The sequence below is a fragment of the Canis lupus genome, chromosome 33, assembly GCF_003254725.2.
Source record: "Canis lupus dingo isolate Sandy chromosome 33, ASM325472v2, whole genome shotgun sequence".
Taxonomy (NCBI): domain Eukaryota; kingdom Metazoa; phylum Chordata; class Mammalia; order Carnivora; family Canidae; genus Canis; species Canis lupus.
This window is the reverse complement of record NC_064275.1, coordinates 24,114,402-24,140,523: the sequence shown is the minus strand read 5'-3', so window position 1 is coordinate 24,140,523 and position 26,122 is coordinate 24,114,402. Positions and strand designations below refer to the sequence as shown.

Sequence of the window (26,122 nt, the reverse complement as noted above, 5' to 3'; positions counted from 1 at the left end):
GTCTCTCATGAATAAATAAATAAAATCTTTTAAAAAAAGATATTGAGGGACCCCTGGGTGGCTCAGCAGTTGAGTGTCTGCCTTTGGCCTAGGGTGGGATCCTGGAGTCCCAGGATCGAGTCCCACATCGGGCTCCCTGCATAGAGCCTGCTTCTCTCTGCCTATGTCTCTGCCTCTCTCTGTCTTTGTGTGTGTGTGTGTGTGTGTGTGTGTGTGTGTCTTTCATGAAAAAATAAATAAATAATTAAAAAAAAAGATATTGAGTATCTCCTAATCTATCATTTTTTTCTATGGTGCCCTTGACTGAAGAGGAGTCTGTAATTTTGATAAAATCAAATTGATTGCTCATGCCCCAAACATAGAAAGAAGATACAAGGGGGGAAAAACTGTTTATGTCCTAAGCATCTTAAAATCTAGCCAGAGAATCAAGAACAAAAACTATGTGAACAAGTGTTAAACATCTTATAACAATATGCAATTAAAAGCCAAGTTGTAAGGCTGTATAGTCAACTGTTAACCTTGGACAGGTATCCAAATTATTCTGAGCTTCAGTTTCCTTATCTGGAAAATGGAAGCAATTAAAAAAATGCCTTTTGATTTGTTATGATAATTAAGTAAAATAGACATGTTGAATGGCTCTATAGTACCTAGTACAGAATATCAACTGCAACTCAGATGCAAAGCAGGTCAATGAAATTATGGCTACCATTTATAGATGTCTACTACTGGCCCAGCACTTTCTATAACCTACCACATCTACATTTCACAACCCTCTGTAGGGCATTATCATTGCTATCTGTCAGATGCAGAAACCTAGGTTCAGAGAACTTAAGTAATTTAATGAAGGTCACACAGCTAGTAAGTGGTAGTGAGCACACTGAAAGCCAGGTTTGTTAGACCTCAAACCTCATGAGCTTTCCACTATGCCAAGTTGCTGTCAGAAATGGTGCTAGAAAAGCAAAGAAACTTCATTTGTGTCCTGGAGAGAGAAAGACAGACTTTGAACAGACACAAGGAAGAAGAGAAGACAGGAGATCATGCCAGATTCTGAGGAAATGCAGCTCAAGTGTGAGGGATAAAAAGTATTGTGAGCTATAGAGGGCAGGAGCAAAGCCTTATATACATCACATTTCCCTTCAATCCTAGCACAGAGACTGGGACAGAGGGCAGGGAGGACATCTATTCCATACTTCTGTTTTTTCCGTATCAAGGAAGCAGGAATTAGTTGTTTGGTGAGCTTGAAAGAGGAACTAAATATGTGTCGCTCTTACTCCTCAAGTTTGGGGAGCTCGCCTGCCCTAGAAATCATGTGTTTTCTGCTTTTCCAGAAACTGTAAAACTGCAGTCAATTTTACAAAAGCAGATTTTTACCAAAGAGGTCCCTCTGCATCTCCAGCCCTCCATCAGTCTTAGGGGATAGAGGGGCAGTCCCGGCTTCCCAATGTTACACAGCAAATTGTCCAGTTCCGCTTGGGGCTGTTAGGTACCACAAGAGCCATTGAGCAGGTCTTCTTTTATTTATTCTGGGGTGGAGTACCTGCAGGTCCGCTGTCCTCGCAGATCTAAAGCCAAGGCCCCCCTTCCAGGGCCAGCCCGGAACAAAGCTGAGATTTTCCTTTCCATCAGCCGCACTCCAGCTGCTATCCCAATGGACTGTGAACCTGCGTGGGGAATATGGGTGCTCTCTGGAACCCCCTAAAATCCACAACAGTAGGCACTCGACAAACCAATGAATATGAAAAGTTCCGAGGACAATGACAACACTGGCCTGACTTGAGCAAAGGGAGTCTATTAAGTGCTTGAAGTACAGTTAGATAAAGAGGTTGGCCCCAGTAATGGAAGACTTTCAAGAAAGTTGGAGAGACTGGATGCACGTGGAAGAAGAGCGCTGCACCAGGGGAGGGGGAAGAGCCTGAGAAGACAGTGTCTAAATCAGGTAGAGAAACGACGGGTGCAGTGGAGACTTAGGGGAAGAGCGCCCGGGGCTGGAAAGCAACCAGAGGTGGTTTCCAGAATCCCCGAGTGAGGAAGGATGGAGCTCTGGCCTACTACCGAGGTGGAAATGGGAGTGGCGGTGAGTGACTTTTCCCTCACAGGGGAAAAGTGCCAGAAAAGTGACAGCAGGATCTGGGAAGTGGGGGGGACCGTTCTGATGGCGTCCCCCGACCCAGGTGGGCGGGCGGGGCTGTTAAATCTGAGCTGCCACGTGGACAGTTCTCAGCACCGGGGACCCCAGGCACGAGCCGCTGCGAGGGCTTCGGGGAGTTCACACCTTCAGAGGCAGCGTAGGTTTGAGGGCCCCTGGGGTGACACCGGTGCAGACGGGAAGCCGGGACGGGAGCGCACCTGGGATGACAAGGGTGGGAGCAAGGGCACAGGTGATGGGGAGGAGGGGGGAGCACGAAGGGAGGAGGGGGCCTCCGCTCCCGGACCTCGGGGAAGGACGGGGTGAGGGTGCAGGCGAACGCCGGGGTCCAGACCTTCTCGGCAGAGGGGTCCGGCTCCCACCTGTCCCCCAGGAGGCTCGCGGTGCAAGCGGCGCGCGGGCTGGCGTTCCGGGCCCTGCGCGCTCCTCCTCGCGCTCGCTGGGCGCGGACGCCCGGGTTCCGGCGCCGCGGGCTCTGCAGCCACCAGCCGCGGGGGGCGCCCTGCCCCCCCTCCCCTCCCCTCCCCTCCCCTCCCCCTCCCCCTCCGCCTGCACGTCCCGGGGGCCCGAGCACAAGGCGATGGGGCGGCGCCAGGACGCACGCGGGCTCCCCAGAGCGAGGGGCGGGGAGGCCGCTGCTGCAGAAGGGGGAGGAGACGGGGAGGAGCTGGGGGGCCGGCAGTCGGGAAGGAGGGGTCTTAAGGGGCGGCGAGCGCAGGTCGGCTTTCCTCGGAGGCTGCCGCGCCGCGGAGCTGCCAGCGTCCCCCGAGCTCGCCGCAGCCGCCCTGGCCCGCGCCCTCCGGAGACCCCGGGACGGGACCACGGTGAGCGCGGGCGCGCGGGGCGGGGGCGGCCTGCGGGACCCCGCGAAGTTTCCCGGGGGGCGGGGGGGCCGGCGCCTTCAGCCTGGCTGCTCTGTCTTCCGCAGATGTGGACACGTTGGCTCGCGCTGGCGCTGGTGGCGGTCGCCTGGGTCCACGCCGAGGTAGGGGAGCGGCCGCGGAGGTGGGAGGTCGGGCTGCGGCGCCCCGCGGGGGAGGGCGCCCCGGGGACCCCCCCATCCCGCCCCATCCCGCCCCATCCCGCCCCACACCCCGGGCTGGGACTGGGAGTTTCCCGGCGTGGGGCGAGGGGGCGCTGCGAGCAGAAATGCTACTTGCGAAACTCCGACCTCCGGGTCGGGAAAAGTAGTTGGGGCCCCAAGCGGGAGCCCCGCGGCGGCGGGGGTGGAGGGAGGGCGGGAGGGGGAGACGGGGCGGGCCGCAGCCGAGTCCAAAAAGGCGCCTTGCAGTTCTTTCCTTGACTTAAGAGGAAATCGAGAATAGTTGGGGGCTTTTTGCTTCCCAGGCTGACCCCTCTGGGGAAAGGAGGGGGGAAGAGGGTGGTGGTGGGGAGATTCTTCTTTAGGGCGGAATGCTTTTTTCTTTTCTTTTTTCTTTCTTTCTTTCTTTCTTTCTTTCTTTCTTTCTTTCTTTCTTCTTTCTTTCTTTCTTTCTTTTTTTTATAAAGTAAGATTATGAGTCCCAGAATTTTTTTTTCCCTTCCTTTGTAAAGTGCCCTCGGATCTTGTGTTCCTATCAGGGCCATATAACAGCCTTTTAAACATCTCAGTTTCCCCTTAATCCAGCGTTGCGCAAGTGTTAAGAGGTCCATTGCTCTGCTCTTTGGGGGGCTCTGCGTTTCCAAAGTATTTCAGCGCTTTTTTTTTTTTTTTTATGGGGGGGTAATGTTTTCCTTTCAACTTCAGTGACCTTCCTGAGACACTACAAACAAACCAACAAACCCTGCACTCACAAGCCCCTCCATTAACTCAAAGGTTTATGGACAGAAAATAAACAATTCCAAATTCCCTGGGCTCCAGTCTCCAGAAGAGTGAGGTCAGAAACCAAACATTTGATAATTATGGCAGGAAATGTGGAAGGAATTAAAAAGCATGAGGGAGAAGAAATGGAATGTACATTACAAAAGAAATAGCTCCCTGGTGGGTGGTTATTCTCCCTCTTTAGTTTTTTTTTCTTCATATTACAGTTTAGCCCCACCCTTTGCATCACAGCTTGACTCTGCCCAGAAAAAAAAAAAATCATAAAAGCCTGCAAGGTCTTCCTGAGTTAAAAAAAAAAAAAATACACTTCTCTTACTCACCTCATTGATACATAAACTCTCACTTAATTCACTACTATACTACTGGTTGCACTGGAAACACAGGCTCACTATGAAATTTTCAAAATAGCTAGTGTTTATGTACTTTATGTTGTGATAAACCTCATTTTAATGATGGGGAAACTGAGTCAGAGGTTACATAATTGATCCAGTGCCCTAAGCTGTTCAGTGGTAGGGATAGGGATCTGAACCCAAATAGTCTGGCATCATACCCCAGGTTCTTAACCGCTGTCCCACAGAAGGAGTTCACATTTGGTGCGCTTCTTACATAGAAGACATTGGATTGCGTGGATCATTTCTTTTAAATCTTCCCCAACCCTATAAGGTCAGTTTTGTTATCCCCGTTTTACAGAGAAGGAAACAGGTTTATGGGATTAGGTAACCTGCCCAAAGTCACACAGCTAGTGAAGAAGGACCTGAATCGAGCTCCCTCAATGTTTGGGGCCCATCTTGAACTGCAGATCTGCTTCTCCTGCGTTTTGTTTTCCAGGGTTTGAATTTGAGAGAGGATCTCTTCACTGGCTGATTTAGCCCTGGCTAAGGAACACCCTTCCATCCCTGCTGTGGCCCTCAAAAGGCAGCCACAGTCCAGTGATGGATGAGGTGAATCCCCGGTTGGTTTTATGGTAGGCTTAGGAATTGCCAGCTAGTGTGTGAAATCACTCAGCGGACTGGAATGCAGATGTGAGGTAGGAGGCTATTGGTTTCCACACCATGAGTTTGTAGGCCCAAGGCTGTGGGACCCAAGGCCCAGGATCTATTCTAGGCAGTCCGTACCACACCCCTCGCCCCTATCAGCATTGCAGGGAAAAGTTCTGCTCTCATAGGAAGCTCCCCCAGCAGCAATTTCCTGCTTCAGGTGGAAGAGCAGAGAGTACTCCCACCAAATTCTCAGACAAAATCAAGAGGTGCTGAGGCATGAAAACTGAGAGTTGGTGCAGAAAGTAGGCTTGGAACTCAGGGTACCTGAAGAGTGAGGAGGAATAGGTATGATCCAGGTTACATTTCATGGCTTCAGTTATTAAGGATTATCCTTTTTTTTTTTTTTTTAAGATTTTATTTATTTATTTGAGAGAGATGGGAAGAGTAAGTGGGAAGGAGAGGGAGAGAGAATCTGAAGCAGACCCTGTGCTGAGTGCAGAGCCAGACTCGGGGCTCAACCTCACCACCACAAGATCATGAACTGAGCTGAAACCAAGAATTGAACACTTAACCGACTGAGCTGCCCAGGTGCCCCCAGGATTATCTTTTAATAAACCCAGTCTCTTGATGTCTGGCCTGAGTAACACAGGGCAAGTTTTTAATTGGTGTTTAATAATAATATATCTTTAATTCTTAATGAAAAGGTAAATTAGCCCTAGCAAATTGAATATCATTTTAAGCCTTTTATCTTGTAATTGTGCTTGCAATAGAATTTTTTCTTCCTTGCTAACCGTAAGAACATACGGCAAAGCCAAATAATGATGTTTACAGCCTTTATCGATACGAATCCACATTAGTAGACTTTAGGGCTAATGTACAAATATTGTTGGATTTCTTTAAAAATTGAAATTTAGAACATAAACTTAGTTTTCCTGGTGCTTTTTGGTTTAATACAAGTATTCAACTCAACATGTTTTTTTAAAAAATGTGATTCCCTGACAAATCATGTTGATACTGGAAGGAGCCAAGCCTTTGCAATAGTAGACCTCCAGAATCAGAGGTGTCTCAAGCTTGGGAAAAGGTGGTTGTCATCGTTATTAATGCCAGTCTGTAAATCCTGTTCGGTTAGCTTCAAGAAACTATTAACAAATCTCATTAAGGAAAGTGTTATATTTTGAATGTTTTCCATGGTCTCTTAGTTACTTGGCACTACTTGCCTTTTTGATTGCTTCCTCTCTCTCTTACTTCCTCTTTGTCTTAATACTCTTACCACCAATGCTTGCCTTCTGGCAGCCTCCCACAGAATTCTGCTCCACCCACCTGAGCTCACTCCGAGGCCCCTCACAGTCTATGCTTGAGAGTGGGTGTCGGGGGAGTGTGGCACAAATCTGTTGAAGAACATGTGTTAGCATCTGTATGGGTGGCAGTAGCTTGAGGGAGTGCTTCAACTAACAACAGGGCTACCCCTTTTCTAGATTCAGTCAGGAGGGCGCTGTGTGGGCTTGTTCATTCTCCTTCACCCATGCCCCTCCCACTGAGAATTACTGCAGCCCAGTGAGGTGTTGACGGAGGCTAGGAAAGTGACAGTCAGGCCTTGGAGCATGTGCCCTTGAGTCTCAGTAGGAGAATCCAAGTCCATTCTAACATGGCAGGCTGAAGGGGACCCTATGGCCCATCTGCCTGCTTCTGAAAGAACCTTGGCAAGCACCCAAGCACACTTCCACTCTCCCTTGGTGGTTGTCTCTGCTATAGCACTCTGATTGCCGGCATTCCAGGTCTATAAATTCACCATGATAAGTTGCATATGCAGGGAACTGATTCACAGATCAGAGCACTCATTCCAGTAAGGAAAAACTTGACCCACGAACTGTGAGTGCATCACTTAAGACAACAGTAACAAGAGTAATAACAATTACACAGCTAGATGAGAAGATTATTAGGTCATTGTCCCTCTGAAGCCAGATTTCTCATTTACACCCTATTATCAACGTCCAAGTTAATCAACCAATAGGGATTTTATTGGCTGATGTGGGATCTCCTTTATGTCCTTTAGAATTATTCTAATGGTGGATTCGGGGAAACTTAGAGTCTGACCCACATCCTCTGACTTCTTGGAGCTGCAGCAGAAATAGGATTTTAATATCCATCTTGTACATTAACCACTAGGATAATATCTTGTTTATTTATCAATTGGCTGATAAACTACTAGATGTGATTCTAAAGACCATTGTTGGAAATTAGAATGTTAAAACATAGCAAGGACTCTGCAGAATAGCCAGAACAGATAGGTAGGCACCCTACAGACTAAGGCCCTGGCAGCTGGAGATGTAGAAAGAGGACCTATTAACAATTCCCATAGAAGTCTCTGGATTGGGTGACAGAAAGCAAGAGTCCGTTCTCAAGCTCAAAGGAGCTAGTTGGGGAGGAGATCGAGGGTCATGGGCTATGATGGATGTAATGTCCTGGAGAAGAAAATAAAGTCTTCAAAGTCAGTGAGTTGGAAAGATGTGTTTCTAGGAAACCAGAAAAAGTAAAGAATGAACTATAAATACCAGTGGTCACATAGCATGAATTGAAAATGTCAGTGTCGCTTTCGTACTCCTCTTCAAATACCTGGACATCAAGACAAAATTTCTAGCAGCCACCAATAGAATTAACATAATGATACCAGCTCTTAGAGGATTGGAAAAAACCTTACACTGAGATGGATTCATTTTGTAAGCCAGGTGATTAATGTCATGCAGGTCAAATGCATAATTTTTGCTAAGGTGTTGTCTTCTGCCTGTGACTTGGCGTGGGTGCTCTCCCTAGGAGTGAGTCATTAACAGCACAGGCCTTCTCTTCACAGGGCCCATCAGGTGGTGTCCCTGCCAGGGGCTGAGCATGCCCTACGCACAAGGCAGAGTCATGCATGAAGTGCAAGGCATGGTCTCTGCCCTCAGGTTGCTTACAATCTAATGATGGGCCAGATGCTTTAAACCATGGCAGCTGTAATATTATTATAATTACATGATGAACAAGTATCTGTACTATTATAATTATTGCTTTTTTCACATTAACATAGGTCTTCCCTTGATTTTTAATGTTTCTTTTACATTAGTACAGTGCACAAATCCTTAAGGTACAGCTCGGTGAACTTTCACATGTGGATACACCCGTGTAGTCACCACGCAATCAAGACTGAGGGAGTTTGGTGCAGAGAGTAGGCTGTGAACTCATGGTGTGTGTAAACAGTTCCAATGAGAAGAGTGAGGAGTAGATATGATGAGAGTTACATTTTATCACTCAAAGATTATGATTTAATTAGTCCAATCTCTTCGCGTCTGGCACTAGTAATATTCGGCAAGCTTTTAATTCATGTTTTAACAATAAATCTTTAGTAACTAATGAAAAGGCAAATTAACCCTCTCCATATGATAATTACAATTTTGATATTACTGTAAGCATTGCAGTTTGTAGTTAACTGTGCTTCTAGTAGAAAACATACAACAAACACAGTTAAATACAGTCTTTATTGACATGAATCCATTTTAGCAGACTTTGGATCAGCTTTGGGGGAGCCTGACTTGGCTATTTTGCAGATGGATATTCCAGGGCTCAATAAAATCTACAGTGAGAAACTAAATCAAGGAAAGAAACTCAAATAATGCTTTTTGACCGCTTTGCCCTGGCCATTATTACTTTCAGAGGGACTGTATAAGATGTCCATTATATTATTTATGATAGCTAAAAACTTAAAATCTGCGTATCCAACAACAGGAGAAGAGTTAAGAGTTAACAACAATACGTGCCACTAAAAGTCGTGTTTACAAAAATTTTTAAAGTTCTGACAAATGATTGATTTCATTTGAAAAGCAGAACACCCTCTACTCTGTGCATTATCTTCACAACTGTGTACAAACTTACAGAGAAGTATAACAAAATGTCTTAAAATCCATCTTGAGGATTCTTGTGACCCCCTTTCATTTTTTAGGAGGAATTTACCCTCCTAATATATGCTATTCTATTTAAATTTTTTAAATTGAGTTATTTTCTGATAAAATATTAAAAAAATATGCTCATGAAAAGCTTACAGAATATAGAAAAGACTAGAGGAAAGAGTAAAATTAACCATAATCCCACCACCACCTAAAGATAAATCAACCCCTTCATCCCTCCTTTCAGAGAAATTATCAATCGACAGATGTAGATGGGGTGAGCCTACTAGACACTGTAGGCAATAAAAATAAGTATCTCACAACCCTGGGACACAAATGGCTGCAGCAATGATACAAACATGGCATGCGTGTCACTACTGCCCTCTCTCTTACCCATGAGAGACATTGCTAATCAATCCTAGAATTCTGTCCTCCTGAGTCTGGAGAAGGGCTGAAAATCCTCAATCACTAGCAATTAGTTAGTCTGTATGTGAGATAAAAGATATTTGCCATTCCTTCTGGAAACATCAATCCAATCTGACAAACACTGGTGTATCTTTTAGCAAAAGTAAGGTGATTAGAAGGCAGAGTTCGGGACTATGTGAAACAAAGAAAACTTGGGGCGTTAAGTGGTATGACTAGGGTAGTGAATAGATGAAAATGTCAACCAAAAAAACACCCAGCACTTTATTCCTGGCCCAAGCTTTTAACTTCTCTAGGCAAATTCGAACATCTAAAAGTGAGCCAAACCCTCTAATGTTGGCCATCAACAAGAATATGATAATGAGAATTTTCTTGGCTGTTCTGATGGAGTAAACAGTTGTTCTTGCTAAGGCTCTACGCGCTGCTGCTGTCATAGATAACAGCCCCTGCATTAGCAGCCATCTGGCAATAACTTGCTAATAGAAAGCTCTTTGGGTAGTTGGAGTACAAAATATATCCTATAAATCTGCATTTTCTGCTGTGGTTGGAGGATTTCCATGAAATCTCTTCACAGACTTTTTATGTGCTCATTTGGAAGCCGTCACCAATAAGCTATTCCCAGGATTAAGTCTGAATTTATGACCCTTAAAATGTTCCCTGAATAATCCGGACACTATTTTTGACCAGCTTAACTGTTGCCCAAACAAGTCATGTGACACATGGCAAAAGCCATGACATGTTGCAGGCCCTGATTTATACGTTTGTGTGTCATGGGTTATTGGCTTGAATTGGTATAAGGAAACTGCCTCTCCGTCTTTTTATCTTGCTCAAGACTTAAAATTTTTGTGTCTGAGGTAAAATTAGTCTTTTCCCCACAGTCTTTCATTCTATCGTTCAAGGATAGTAAATGAGGGTAATTTATTGATCTACACAAGTGCCAGGCATTATGCCAGTCTCTTTACACATATGTTGCTATTGAGAACAGTGTGGAACTACAAGGCAATACCATGTTCTGAAGGAATTGCTGTTACCATAGCTGCTGTTCAGCTCAAATGGACCTGACCATATTTAGGGGCCAGACTTATGGCTTTCACAGAAATTACCACCCCTTCCTCACCTCTTGCCGCCAGCCCGGAAAACCGTGAAATGCAGCAGTGGGATGGACACCTTCTCAGAACTTGAGAGGCTCCACTGGAGTTGGGGCCATTTACAGCCTGACCCCCTGATTGGCCCATCCAGTAGGTGGCAGCTCTCTGCGTGGAAATTGTGTCCGTTGCTGGAGTGCTGATGGTTGTCTCTTGCTTCCCATGTTTACGTCACTCAAGCCTTTACGAAGTCCCTCTCTTCATTCTCTTCTCTTGTTTGCGTATCTGGGTATTTCCAAGTCTTATCTCTGATGCTGGCCCTGCTACAATACCTCCTCATTAAGAAGCACATTATAAAATAATGAGAGTCCTTGACTTCAGAGTCCTTCTCTGCCTCTAGCCACATCTCTGAGCAAGGGTTTTGGGTAATGGTCTGGGTGTGAATTTTGCCCTTGTTTAGATATGAGACCTTGTGCAAGTTCCTTAACCTCCATGAACTCACTTTCCTCATCTGTTAAATGGGAACAGTGGCCATCTCTCTGCCTGTCTATCCGATTAGATAATGGAAAAGTTTTCCGCTATTCATGGAACCAAACAAGACATAAAATGCCCCTTATCAGCCCCTATAAGGCACTAACAAAGAATGTTTTCGACTCTGTAATGATTTCAATAAGAGAATCCTCAATTTACATACTAACATCCACTAGGCATCATCTATATTTGTACACCTGTGTGCTGGTTCAGGTTGTCACTGTATTTCGTTTACTGATTTATTCTTGAGAGGAATTCTAACATAACGGTATAGGGCTGGACCTTGAAGCTAAATTACCTAAATTCAAATCCTACCACTGCCGATACTAGCCCTGTGAGTTGGGGGAAGTTACTTAACCTCTCTGGATCTGTATCCTCATCTATAAAATGGGCTTACTATGGAGTATTTACTCCATGAGGTAAGCTGTGAGAATTGAAAAAGCTCTACACGTAAAGCAGTTGGAAGAGTAGCTCAGCACATAGAATGCAGTGTTAGTTATGATCATCATTCTTGTGGCATCTATTTGTTGGAAGAGCTCCAAAACCCTGGGGGGCCGGTGGGGATGGAGATGGAGGGTGTGTACGCACACCCATGTCTTGCAGGAAACTCTCCTTGCCCTTTTATGCTCTCCAGAGATTAAGAATCGTCTTCTTTTTAAAAGACAACTAGGATATCTATTTCAGGATGCTTTGACACCCAGAATTTGTATCAGAACCCTTGCTTTTACTGAGCCAATCTTGCTTTCAAACTTCGAGATAGTGTTTCCCCTGTGAAGCCACAACCCTATCATTCCTGCAGGAAAAGAACTAGGTATTCTTTGAGCACCTTCTGTGCACAGGCAGTGGGCTGTGCCAACCAGCACAGGTTCTCCCTGAAGGTAGAAAGGGAAGAAGAGGAAAAGCAGAGAAAAGAGAGACTAAAGCTCCTGGAATTCTTTTTTCCACATTCAGTTTTTCTCTCCCCTATGTCTCTCCTTACATGTGAAGGTGGCCAAGAGATATCTTGGATTTTTTATGGGATGGTCATTTTCGTGTATTCTTACTATAGTCCCTGTAGCACACACCTGTTACTGGGCCACAAATTCTAAATTTGGGGCTTGGAAAATAGGATCAGGCAAAGGAATAGAACTCTTTGCTTTCGTTGCTTGAAAAATAAATACCTACTCTCAAAGACAGGGTAGGGAAGTATTCCTGGAGCAGGCTGGGATTTGTCCCTTTGGGAACCAAGGCAACGCTCTAGGTGTTTTGCATACAAACCTTGAGTCCTCTGCTGGCTCTGCTGTGTCTGGCAGCCAGCCCTGATGGCAGCCTATATGGTCACTGATCCCAAGCCCCAGAGCTGGATCATTATTGCTCCCCGTGTCACTCTTTACTCTCCCCAGCATCCTTCCCTTCTAGCTTCCTGTGTCTCCTTTTATGTCTCCTCTCCCTCCTCCACCATTACAGAGAAGTCATCTTGTAGTGTTCGAGCTGCATCAGCAGCTGTCAGAACATCCACAGACCACCAGGTTCACATCTTACTCAGAGAGAAAGCTGCACAAAGTTTGCATGCAGTATTTTGCTTCACCCATCTGGGACAAAGTAAAATTTCACAAAGGTACAAAGTTAACTCGAGGAACAAAAGTGAAAAGTATCACAAGCCTGTTCTCCGTCAGGCACTGAGTTAGTGCTGGTTAAGACATAGACCCTGTTCCCAAGAATCCTGCAGTCCAGTGGGGAAGACAGACAGAGACAGAGGCTCAGAGGGATCCAGTGGGGTAGGTGCCAGGGCGGGCCCGGGGCCTTAAGCCAGCACGAAGCGAGGGGTTCTGGGGAGGCCTCTTGGAGGCCTGCATCCTGGGAAATGAGTGGTGGTTAGCCAGACGACAGCAGGAGGAGAGAGAAAGCTTGGTCTTATTTAATTCTCACAACCTGATAGACGTTATTATAATCTTCATTCTTCATCAATGAAGAAACCGTAGCTCAGAGAATTCAGTTAGTTACTCAAAATTACACTGTTTTTGGTTTGTTTTCAACGTCACTTTCAAAAATAAGACACAGTGGGCCTAGGACGCAGAGCAATTGCTTTGAGAGTTGAAGTCTGGATTTGCATCCTGGTTTTGCTATTTAGTGAGGGGCTAATTTTGAGTAACTAACTGAATTCTCTGAGCTACGGTTTGAAAACAAACCAAAAACATTTTTTTCTGGGTAACGACACAAAACAAACAAACACCCCAAACCAAAAGCTGTACAAGGGCTCTTCGTGTCTTATCAGTATAAGTGCCTAGAGCAACACTGTAGGCCTGGCCAGGCCTGGCCGTGTGGACCCCATAGATGGGGGTATTACCTCAACTGGGTTCAGGTTCAGCTGCGTCTCTAACATTAGAGCACTAGCAGCATTGTGGTCAGTGATTCAGGAGAGATTTTAAGGCAGTTTCTTTGTCCTTCAGATGCATTCACAACTGTTCCACATTGATTAAGACCAAGTGCAAGACAGCTCTAAAACTCAGCACCAGTGCAGCTGGCCGAGGAGGAAATGGGGCTGACTCCCTCCTGTACCCCATGTGTCCTGGCATAGAGCTGTCTGTCCACCCAGAGGAGTGGATAATTCTTCCGAACTGATAGCAGAGCTCCCCAGACCCACATTTTCGCTCAGATGTGTGATGCTTATGGGACCGTGGTGGCCATTTCTGCATCTGTACATTTTCTAAATCAACGTCATTAATCTTACAAAATTTTTGTAGCAGGGCCTCCATCAAAAGCCAGTTCTGTATTTTTGTGGGTTTTCCTCATGGGTTTAGCTAAGATGATACAAATGGAAATTTTAGAAATCTGTCCTTTTTGCACCCACAAATGTGCTACTCAGCTGTTGTCCAACTCAACCTAGTTTGGGAACTATGATTCCCTGGGAACTGGGAAAAGCATTCCCAGCCTCTTCTCTGACTGCTGGATTAGCACAGTTTCCCTGAGCCCACAGCTGAATTCCAGCCCCGAGGAAGAAATGTCTTAGACGGAGTGAACTCCCAGCCTGGAGCCTGTCAGAGGCTGTGTCATGTGTTTGCATTAGCTGAACAAAAAGCAAGCAGGCTTTCCGGCCCCGCTCCCCCTCCTCCTGCACCCCCCTCTGGAGGGGCCGGTTAAAGTCTAGACAGTGTCTACTTGGCACCGCGCCTTTTTAGCATGATCCACACAGTTCTGTGGCTCCGACTTGGGTTGCCTCTCCTCGCTCACTTCCCCGGTTTTCTGAGCCGGCCTCAGACTGTCTCGGGGGGACTGGCCTGAGCCGCACACATGACAAGCAGGTGAGTGTATTTATGAGACTGTCAGGCTTTAGCTGTCTGCGAGGCTCGGAGCTGCGGCAGTGCCAGCAGTGCTGGCCGAAGCTGTGGCCGAGCTTCCAGAGATTGCTGCTGGCGTGTGCCGGCTTCAGACCAGCCTCCTCTTACTGGCCGGGGACGGCCTGGAGTGAATCACTCACGCCAGGCGGTGGCACCCAGGTCGTGAGCCTCGTGCCTTCCACTGCTGGTATGAATTTGGGCAAGTCACCAGATCCCTCGTCTGCAGAATTTGGGGGTTAGAGCAGGTGAGCTCTAGAACCCAGCCCACAAATCCTGTCCCTAGGCGAGGAGGCAGACATTTGAGGTTGGATTGTCGAAAGGTTCTTAGGGGAGTTAAGATATGTGACCAGCTCTTGTCTTAACTGGTGGCCCAAGGAGGAACAGTTTGGAAAGAGAAGCTGGCTCTGGAATGGGACAAAAAGAGTCACTACAAGCAGCAGGCCTTTTGTGTCTCTTACTTCCTCCTGTGCGTACTGAGTGCAATATAAAGAGTACAGCATGTGGCCCCCAAGCAGTCCATGCCCGAGAATCCCAAATGCTGTTTACTCTATAGAAAGGAATCACTTGATTTCCCACTTCAGAAACCAGCCGCCCAACAGCACCAGGCAAGAAATGAAGACTGCTGGCTCTCCTTGGGGAGGAGCAAAGAATGTTTTAAAAGGAAGACAACTCAGAATTCTAAAGTGTGCAACTTGAGCTTTTATTGAGCTTATTAAACGGACCAACCAACAAACAAAATTTTCTTCTAGTCTTTGTAAATGTTCATTTAAAAATAATGATGCAGTATTGAAATGGCTTACAAAAATAGTTGTCTGGAAATGCTGTGTGGACCCTAATTTTCTTCTCTGGAACACGTCTTGCCTTCTTCTCACCATGCTGCCTGGCCTGGGACCAGGATCCTGAGTTTCCTGAGCAGGTGTTGATGAAGTTGCTGCCCTGGTCCCCATGCCCTTCTCCAAATCAGGGCCTTTACAGCTGAGGGCACTGCTCTTTGGCCTTGACCTCAGCAGGTAAATCAAATGACCTGCGAGGATGAACTCAGTAAGGAAACAGAGGCCAACACAGATGCTTTAGTCCTGCTTCCATGCTTAGTACCTTAACTGTACTTCAATTCCTAAATCCTGCTAGATAAGCCCAGTATGCTACTTTATCGGTTCTGCGTGGGGGTGGGGGGAGCCGAGTGTTACCAGTGGCTTTCCTAATAAGTCTACTCATTCAGTGTCAGAATCGAATTAAAATTGGCTGTGCCCCACAATGGGCTATATACACAAACACACATAAATTTCACTATTTAATGGACTTAATTGACATTACTTAATTGAGTTATATTTCACTACTTGGAGAATAGGACTGTCTACATATAGTTCCAAAATACTTCCCTCACAAAAAAACCCCCAAATTCCCATTGGAACTAATGAAAAGAAGCATGTATGTTATTAAATTTCCCTTAATGGGACGGTTGTAATTTAGTTTAGTATTTGACCTCCATTATACTGTCCTGATTCCTTTCTGAACCAAGGCCCATAGAAAATAGTGATGAGGAGGGCTTCTTGTTTTTTTGTTTTTTTGTTTTTTTTTTTTTTTTTTTTGTGGATGTGAAGCTTGCTGGTTAATGAACATTAATGTAATCAATGTGTTATTCATTTGTTCATTCATTCATTTCCTACCTCATTCCAAAAATAAGGGGAATGTTTTCCTTTCAAATCTCATCGCTCACAAGTCCTGCTCATTTCTGTTAGGGTTAGGGATAGGCTAGTTTCAGTTATGGAGAAGGACCCAAGTTTGTGGCATATTTGCACCACAGAAAAATAAAATAGATAAAGAACTCCAAGACAGAAAAACTTTTGGTGACTCTCATGAGGATACTTGGCACATCTAAAGTTTAGTAAGAAATTGATAAAGTGTGGAGTTTCTCTTAGAGCAGCTAAAAGCTATTGAACTGAGCACCGACTCAGACATACCCGAGTTCCCTTCAAGGACAAGGTCCTTATCAGGAGGATTCAGGTAGGGTTTTCTAGGATGGCCTGCCTCAGCTGACGAAAGTCTGCTTTGGGATGCAGGCAGATATCACAAATGCTCAGAACAGCCTCATTCGTCCAAGGGCATCTTTATCCTTGGTCTTCACTCTATGCTATCATTACAATGCTACAACTGATTGGGGGCAGGCTGAGGTCTATGTCAGAAGGCAGAAATTGAGTTGGCTTCCCCTAGGAGTCCTAAAAATCATTCAGGAATGTGTCCATTTGTGCTTTGTTCCCCCACTCCTCCTCTAGTCTTCTGTCCTTGGCATTTTCTGTTTTCTTTCTTTTCTTATCCTGTGTGACCTTGGCTTTGTCAACAGCCACATGCAGAGAAGCAGACTTCCTGGTTTAGCTATTTAGTTTTGAGGCTAAAGCCTTCCACTTTATGCATTAATTGGTGTCTGCATCATGTTTAACAGAAGCATAATTTTCTGCATGGCCCTAAGGGCTGGCTAATGATCAAAGAAAGCCCCAGCACAAGGACACTTACTTCAGGTATGAATTCATTACAGGTTTCTCAATTTCCTTTCTTGGGAGGAAGGGACTAGAAGGGAGAATGGCATTGGGAAATGTTTTGAGTAAAGAGGCCAGACATTGAAGTTTTTGCTAAATGTTGGGTATAATACAGTACTCACTGCAGACTTCTTTTTTTTTTTTTTTTAAAGATTTTATGTATTTATTCATGAGAGATACACAGAGAGAGGCACAGACACAGGCAGAGGGAGAAGCAGGCTCCCTGCAGGGAGCCCAATGTGGGACTCGATCCCACTGAGCCACCCAGGCATCCCTGCAGACTTATTTCTTAACAAATTTCCAAAAGACTTATGGGCCATATTGCTTTAAAGGACAATTGCTAATTTAATAGCTTTATCTCTGAGAGATACAACTGGGCAGCAGCCTTTGTGTTTTTGTTTTTTGCAAAAGAACATATAAGGTTAATGAGACTTATTGTAGGGATTATTTTGTAATGCACAAAAATACCAAATCACTATGATGTACACCTGAAACTAATAATTTGTGAATTACACTTCGGTAAAAAAAATTAAAGAAAAAACATGTACAATACAACCTGGATAATAAGAAGCTATAAAAGTTGGGGTTTTGTTTGTTTGTTTGTTTGTTTGTTTTGGTCACATGCCTTATGTAGGCATTCCCTTTACCTAGACAAAAATAAGGAAACCATGAAGATGTGAAATCCTCTAAGAACAACCTAATGCTGAGGATTGTTGATCTTACTCTGTTGGTCATTTTAGAGCTAGGTCATTGTGTTTTCCCTCTAATTTCTGTTTACAAATTTGATCAAATAGAAGGCTGTTCATTTCCTGCTTAAGTTGGATCATAGGATGGCTGGTGGATTAGAGCAAGCTGTGATTGATCTTCCCCAGTGGCTATATTTCAGTTGGTGATTGGGTTATTTTTCTAGGTAATGCTACAATTATTTTCCCTTGTGGAAAAGAAATAGCATTGTCACTTAGTAGCCATAATGACTCATGTTACAGTAGCCGGAATGTAGAGACCTCCTCATTCCCCAGTGATCTAGTGTTTAACTCCAGGAAAAAAGTCTCTCTGCTGAGGTTGGTGAAGTGGCGGGGGAGGGGTGTGTATTTGGAGGGGACAGTGTCTGTCTCCCAGATAGTTTATGCGTTCCAGATTACCAATCTGAGGGTTTTAGATGTGACAACAGCCATATTCTGAAAGCCATGACATTTTCTTTGAGAGAGAGACAGAAAGTAGGGAATTCTAAGCCTAAGGGTGTTCAGAGCATGTGAACTGTCCCCAAATGGTCCTTGTCTTAGAAATAAGTAGAATGAATAGGAAGAAGGAAACTAGTGAAGAGGAAGCCTGAAGGAAGAGAGAGGCAGTGATGAGAGCGAGAAATTCTCCCTCTTAATTGTAGTGGGGTAAGTGAAGATGGGACGATAAAGAGAAGAATTTCTGGCTTAAGATAAAGCACAGCATGAGGAAATATTATGAATGAACACTGCTGATCTATATGATCAGAGAATATATGTCTGCTTTTGCTATGTGAACGCATGGTCCTTAAAGCAAAACTCCTGAGGACAAATGTTAATGTAAAAGCTATATTTTATTTTTTTTTTAATTTTTATTTATGATAGTCACACACACAGAGAGAGAGAGAGAGAGGCAGAGACATAGGCAGAGGGAGAAGCAGGCTCCATGCACCGGGAGCCCGCCGTGGGATTCGATCCCGGGTCTCCAGGATCGTGCCCTGGGCCAAAGGCAGGCGCCAAACTGCTGCACCACCCGGGATCCCTAAAAGCTATATTTTAAAATGGCACCTGTATACAGTGTGACTGGCAAGGGAAATGTTGACCTACAGTACCTTGCACAAGGCAAGTGCTCAGTAAATAGTAGCTACTCTTGTTTTTGCTTGAATTCCAGGGGACAGTAAAACTACAGGGAGAAACCTACAGAGCCTAGACCTGTGTTTCTCAAACTATAATGAGTGGTGTTGATGTATGTGCTAGGTTAAGTCGTTCTTTAGCTGCAGGATTTTTTTTACAACTTGACAATGTTCGTGTGCATTATTTCTTTTCTTCTATAGGAGGAGAGTATTATAAGCAGTGTTTCCCAGACCTTTCACTGTAGGGCACCATTTCCAAAAATACTGTAATTACTTCAGTGCTGTATTCTGTGGAACAGTTGGGAACATGAGTTGGACTTTCATAAGCAGAGTCTATTTACATCTGACCTCGGGTCTTAGTGGACTTGCTGAGCTCACTTCCTAAACTAACACAGTTTCATCGAGGAGGTATGGGACTTAAGGCCAGTCCAAGGGAAGATCCTTCTGGGACTGACTCCATACCAGACCATTGGCACGGCCACGTCCATACCTACCAAGGACTGCCTGGGTGGTTTTTTTTGTTGTTGTTGTCAACTCAGAATACCCAGGAATCTTCCTTTTGTGTTTTCACTTTTCCTATCCATTCCTGTTCCATGAGCAAGTCCTGTTGGCTCTACTGTGAGAATATATCACCTCTTCTCAGTCTCCATCTCCACCACCCTTGTCTAAGCCACCATCCTTTTGCACCGGACGATTGTAGTAGCCTCCTAGCTGTAGTAGCTGTAGTAGCTGTAGTAGCCTCCTCACCCCGTTCTCCTTCTTGCCTCTGTCCATCTACTTCTCTGCACAGCAGCCTGAGTAATCTTTGTAAAACACATATCTGATCACATCCCTCTCCTCCAGTGTTCCCCGTTTCATTAAGAATAGAATACAAAGTTCTTCCCAGTGCATATAAGACGCTGCATGCCTTTTTTTTTTTTTTTTTTTTTATGATAGTCACAGAGAGAGAGAGAGAGGCAGAGACATAGGCAGAGGGAGAAGCAGGCTCCATGCACCGGGAGCCCGATGTGGGATTCGATCCTGGGTCTCCAGGATCGCGCCCTGGGCCAAAGGCAGGCGCCAAACCACTGCGCCACCCAGGGATCCCTACATGCCTTTGCCTGCTTTTTCCAACTGACTTCTCACCATCCTCCCTCCTAGACCCTATGTCACAGCCACGCTAGTCTTTTTCTGTTTGGGAACATAACATTTAGCTGTGTGTCACAGCCTTTGCATTTTTCTTCCCACTGTCTGAACTGCTCCTTTCATCCTTAGGTCTCAGCTCAAGAGAGCATTCCCTCATTCAGTCTAAGTGGCGTCGCCTCTCCCAGATTTCTCTGTCAGGCATATGCTGTGTTATTCTAATGTACATCACACTCTTGAAATGATCTTGTTAATTGTGTTTATTTTCACTCTCCTCTCTCTAGAATATGTACTTCTAGATATAGCCCTTCTCCATCTCATTCACCAACGAATCCTCAGCACCTAGACCTGAGCTTAGCACATACTCGGTGCTCAGCAAATATTTGTTGACTTGATCCCCTGGTCAAATGGGTTAATTAATGAATCCAAATGTCTCGTATGTAATATGAGGAGATGCAGAGTCTCCTGCCCATATAATCTTTGTTCTCTGTGTTAGATTCTCCAAGTATTTGTGTACCTGGCACAAATGTTGATAGCATTTGCCTATCAACACCTTGCTTAACCTTGGACATGGTAGTAATGTGGGCTTGCTTAGTCTCGCACCTGGATTCTGATTCTCTCAGCTCCAGGTGAAGTTGCAATTTAAGCAGAGGCATACTAAATAGTAAATATTTGTTTGCTTTTCTTCCATGAACAGCAATTCTAATTTAAGTGGGCATCGTTCCAGAGTAAGCTAATATCCCAAGGAATATAAAATAAAGCATTAAGTTAAATTCTGTTGTCAGTGATTCTTTGCCTCAGAGCCTTTGGTCACTTTGTCGTCAGACATCACATTTCACGGAGACCTTTATTTTTGGGCATCCTTTCTGCCCTTGCTCTGTCTCCTGTTCATTTGAATGGCAACTCCGATGGGCAAAAACATATCCCTTGGACTTGCACATTAGGTCTCAGAGATATCCTGGGGAAGGGTCCACAGATGGCACAGTGATCAGCAGTGGGTGGGGTCTTAGGGAGCAGACACCCTTACTTACCTGCAGTCTTATTCTCTAAACTCCCTTACTTGACCGATAGGCCAGTTTGTTGACTTCCGTAGCATTTTGCTCCACTTTTCAGTGGAGTCAGGATAACCAAAAGCAGTTAAATATGTGGCATTTCTCTAGTGTTTAATCAATTAAAAATAAAGAATAGGGCTTTGAGAATTAAACAGCTACATAATACTTAGGAAGTGTTTTTACTGCAAATGATTATCTGTAGCAACTATGCTATGTTTTTGTGTAGAGTTTCTAAGGTAGTCCTTGGGGGAAAGCAAATTGAACAGAAAAAGAGGTCTTTGTGCATTGTTGGTACAGTTTGAAGGTCTCACAGGATCTTAGTCTTTGCAAAAATAGAGAGTTTTACTACAGTGGAGCAGAATATCTGGCAGTCTCTCATTGGTGGGTCTCCTGACTCAGTCAGATAAGGCCTGATTGGCCAGCCCCAGTGGGTTTTACTGCTCCTTCCCCCCAGCTGTGGCTTCCCAACTGCTCCAAGGAAAGAATGCAAGGCAGGAATGTCTCAAAAAGAATAGAATGTGCATATTTTCATTGACTTTAATCTCAAGGCACTAAAAGTGTGTGTGTGTGTGTGTGTGTGTGTGTGTGTAATATTGAAACTTGGCAGCAAAAAGAGTGTGGCAGTTGAGCCAAGAAACCAAAAAAAAAAAAAAAAAAAAGGTTTGAAAAATATCCACTGCATTGCCAAATTTGTCCATGGACGTTTATGGGAAAAAAAAAAGGAAGAAAGAAAGAAAAAAAATTTTAAATAGTTAAGAGAAGTTTTAGAATATGTAGTTTAATTAGCCCCTTATTGTTTTATGAGATAAGCCATACAAAGTACTAAAGGAGGTGGCACATATTTTATCTTCTAGGGGAGACTAGAGGGTGACTTGTCCAAAGGCATTAAAAGCAGAGCCAGAATTAGGCTTAAGTGCCCACGACGCCTGCCTGTTTTCAGGGGACTAGATCTTCATTACTTCGGTATGCTGGTCCCAGATGCAGCCCAGCGTGCTGCCTTACTGAGCTGTTCAAATATCTGTTGACTTCAATTATATACACCGCTTATAAGACGTTCCTGGTTCAAGAAAGTCTTATCCTTTCTACTTAAACTCTCCTCCTCAATTCAGCCCTCAGTAATACGTCAGCACTCAGAACTTATTAGAGCTGGGCTGTTCAGTAGGAAAAACCACGAGCCACAGGTGGACATTGAGCTCTTGCAGTGTGGCTAGTTTCATTAAGATGTGCTGTATTTTTTTTTTCGGTGTATTAAATGCATGCCAGGTGTCAAATACTTACTATGAAAACACCATGTAATACGCCTCACCAGTGCTATTGGTTACAAGCTGAAATGGTAATATTTGGACTATATTGGCTTATGTAAAACAAATTTTTAAAATAATTGCTTCTTTTGACTTTCTAGAACTTTACCAGAAATTTTCAAGTCCTCTGCGAGACTGATATATTGCTATTGGACAGTGCCGCTTTAGACACTTGTCACTTAACCGCAAATCACATTTAGCTACATTGTCTTGAATTTTTGCCTATTAGACTGTGTCGTTATTTAAAATTACATGTATTGGGGCGCCTGGGTGGCTCAGTCAGTTAAGCACCGGACTTTTGATTTTGGCTCAGGTCATGATCTTGGGGTCACGAGATTGAGCCCCTCATCGGGCTCCGTGGTGCTGGGCTTAGAGCTTGCTTGGAATTCTCTCTCTCCCTCTCCCTCTGCTCCTCCTACCCCTTCTCCCTCTCAGTCAGTCAGTCAATGAAATTCCATGTATTTGTATTTGTGCCCCATCGCCTCAACTCCTCAACTAAACTGTCCACAGCTTAGGGATGTGGACTGTGCTTTATTCTTCCTTGAGTCCCCAGCATCCAACTTGATGTCTGGTATTTGTTGCTCAGTTACTTGCTTAGAGATAGGTTTTGTCCAATTCCACTTTGGGCAGTGGTAAGGAAATACAGATTAATTTGTGCCTGAAGTGTTGCTTTTTTTCCAAAGGGACTGATTTTACAAAGTTCTTCATCTGTTCCAGAAAGGTTACTGTTCCTCTAAATTGGACTATTAAGAGATGTCTGGGTGGCTCAGTGGTTGAGCATCTGCCTTTAGCTCAGGTCATGATCCCAGGGTCCTGGGATCAAGTCCTGTATCAGGCTCCCCACAGGGAGCTTCTTTCTCCCTTGCCTCTATCTCTGCCTCTGTCTTTGTGTCTCTCATGAATAAATAAATAAAATATTTATAAATAATAAATAAATAAATAAATAAATAAATAAATAAATAAATAAATAAGACTGTTAAAATCCAGGGGACTTGCAGTGGGTGTCAGAACTTCCTGGTATACATGCTTAGCAGAGAGCAGTGGTGTTAATTGATTATTGCAGGTTGTAAGGAGTCCTTATTGCTACCCAAAAATCTTGGGGAAAGTCCACATTAAGCTCAGAGATTTGTACCCCACTATCTGGGACCTGTCTGCATTTTGGTGCAGGTAAATAAGGCAAGTCAGCCCCCGTGGTTCCCAGCCTGAGCCAGAGTTGAGAGAAGAAGATGACCATTAATAGTCACTGTTGTCAAGGAACTGCCAGGAACTTTTATCAAATTGCTGTGATTTCCACAGTTCCTGAGAAAATACTAGGGGATGCATCCTGGGTGGGCCTTACCTCTAAACATCCCACAGTTTTGTAACTGGGCTTGTGGCTGAACCACATTCTCATAATTTCTGGGCTGGTTATATTGTGCCTAAAATACAGTCATTTTAGCTGGTGCCTTGGGAGAGTCTAACCTTTCCCTGGGTTTTGTGACCACAGAATCCCTGAGCCACTGTTTTTGGTTCAGTTGTTAAGGAATGTGTAAGAATGTATACCTGGAAACCTCTACTCTTCAGGGGGAGATTTATTAGGTCTCTCTGCTGTGGAATGATCCCACTCTATTGACCACATTATTGCCATAAATCCAGAGAGAATCATCCTTCTTTGGCAACAATGTGTGAAATGAATGTTTCTCTCTTTAGAGAAGCAGTTGGACCAAGATCTTGAAGGAAAGTGGTCCTGTCTGTCCAGGTTCCCCAGCTTTGCAACAGCAGGACCCCATGAATATCCTCATGTGACAGTTGAATCAAGGGAGAGTAAGGCTCCAAGAGGCAGTTAGTTCATGCCCTGAGTAGTACTTTCTTTGAGTTTCTCATCTTTCCTAGTTTATGCTCTAGGAAGATTCAGCCCCAAAATCCATAGCTGGGTTTCTGGGGGCTCAAAGTCATCAAGTTAAAATTTCCACTTTGTAAAATAAAACTAATAATTTTTCTTTAGGTAGCCTGTTCATTCAGGTGACCAGATGTTACAGTCTGTGCCTGTTGTCCAAGTATATCCTTTTACTTTCAAAATGTTCCAGTGTGGCTGATAGAATGTATAGTTGCTTACTAAGAGAAGACATTCCCCTGCTCAAGCTCACATACCCCTACTTGTCCTGAGTACCCAGCCAGCATCCACCTCATAGAGGAGCTGGGTTCCGTAGTGATAGACAAATTAAGCTGTTGCTTCCCCCAGTGATCCAGACTCAGATCTAGAAAGCCCCTGGGACCAGAGACTGCCCACAGAATGCTATCACCTGCATAAATTCTCCCAAGATCCGACTTCTCCTTAATTTCATTCCCTCCCTTGGATGCCATCTGAAGGGAGTGCTTCATCTGCATTTGGAGTTGGAGTTGCTCTGGGTGCGTATCTGGGGCATAGAAAATGGGGATGAGGAGGAATTGGAGGGGGTGACCGGGCAAGGGGGAGGAACAAGCCCTGCCTGTGGAGCCCAGGATGATGAACACCACCTGTCTCTGGCATTTCCTTGGAAGACTGTATTCCTCGGACTCCAGGTTCTCCTGGCCGACAGTTGCCATGGCAACACAGTGTCTTAAGAACTTCTAATTACATCTGTCTGCTTTTCCTAGAACCATACCGAGCCACACATATGGTGACTGCATTTAGCGTGGAGTTTCTTGCTGCGTTTTAACCCCTTATGCATTCCACAGGCTGGAGAATAATTACCAGGATGCTAGAAACTTGACAGCTGCTTTGCAGCCGCACTGCACCCAGAATCCCAGGGCTTTGTCTATGTTTTTAAAGCAGAGACTTACACCGTTATGCTCTGCGGGGTTTCTGGTCTCCCTGCTCCGTTTTGTTCCAGTAAACCCTCAACTCTCTTCCCCCGGCCCCCCTCGATCAGTCCCTGGCCTCAGCTTTTGGTTGGACATCACAGTTCCTTTCAAGATGCCCAGCACCCTGGACAACAAAACACCTGGGCACAGCAATGGCCTGGCCCTTCCCTGGCCACTCACATCTGAGTGTATTCCAGCCCGCAGTAAGGTCAGCCTAGCAGACGAGCCAGAAGGGAGTGCTTGGAGACCCCCAGAACGTTCTGCACATGGGGGACGGGTAGGATCAGGCAATGGCAATGCATTCTTTCTCACGTTTAGGGAGACTGACCATCTTGCCTCCCTTCTACCTCAGGACAATGTAGGAACAGGATTCCTGAGAAGAGTTAACATAAAACAGCTGCCTTGGGTAATAGCCCATTTTCACCATTTCTCTTGGCCCCCCTTGCTTATCTTTGTGTCTGCTTCTCCCTTGTGTGAGTCACCAAGGTGTCAGGCTGCTCTCGGTGACCTCTACCCTACACTCTGAAGTCCCACTCAATTTTGCCTTCCTGTGAGGTCCCCCCCACATTCCCACACTGCTACCTTTTCCCTTTTCCCCTTCCCTGAGCATGTCTGCAGGATTATATATTAATTGTGGACAAAGGAAATTCCTGAAAGCCATGTCAGTCCTTCTTGCTCTGCTCTCCACCTCTTCCGCCCCCCTCCCCCACCCCGCCCACCCCGACACATACCCCAATGTCTTTCTGTGGGCCGAAGACTGTCTCTCACTAGGGAAATTTCAGGCTAAAAATTTAATTTGCCTGGTGGAAAAGGGTGGGGTCTTTAGGCTATTTCCCCCTAAAATATTGATCCTGAAAGGGGGCAGCCCCAGGAGAGGAATTGGCCCCGGGGGCTGTCTTTCTGCCCCTGCTCTAGGTCCTTAGGGCAATGTGGCTCAGTCGCCTTTGGATACTTGCAGCAAAGTTGATTGCGTGGCGCAGAGCACTATGCCCAGCCCTATAAAAGACTTTCTTTTATTTTTTTAAAGATTTTTTTAATTTATTCATGAGGGACACACAGAGTGGCCGAGGGAGAAGCAGACTCCCAGCGGGGAGCCTGATGTGGGACTCAATCCCAGGACCCCGGGATCATGACCTGAGCTGAAGGCAGATGCTCAACTACTGATCCACCCAAGTGCCCCCTACAAAAAACTGTAGAACTCTAGAAACTTAGGTTCA

At 45.1% G+C, this 26,122-nt stretch overlaps 1 protein-coding gene and 1 long non-coding RNA gene across 2 annotated transcripts in view; both read left to right on the top strand.

The window, feature by feature from the left end:
- Positions 1 to 2,799: 2,799 nt before the first annotated feature.
- Positions 2,800 to 26,122, top strand: part of FSTL1 (follistatin like 1) — a 52,675-nt gene continuing 29,352 nt past the window's right edge. The window contains exons 1-2 of the mRNA XM_025476132.3: positions 2,800 to 2,970; positions 3,075 to 3,131. Of these exons, the coding sequence (XP_025331917.1) occupies positions 3,075 to 3,131 (57 nt within the window). The 5' untranslated portion in view covers positions 2,800 to 2,970. The remainder of the gene's footprint in view (positions 2,971 to 3,074; positions 3,132 to 26,122) is intronic.
- LOC125754245 (uncharacterized) overlaps positions 3,623 to 26,122 on the top strand; it is a 29,954-nt gene continuing 7,454 nt past the window's right edge. Inside the window, exon 1 of the long non-coding RNA XR_007407931.1 lies at positions 3,623 to 24,470. This is a non-coding gene — a long non-coding RNA (uncharacterized LOC125754245). The remainder of the gene's footprint in view (positions 24,471 to 26,122) is intronic.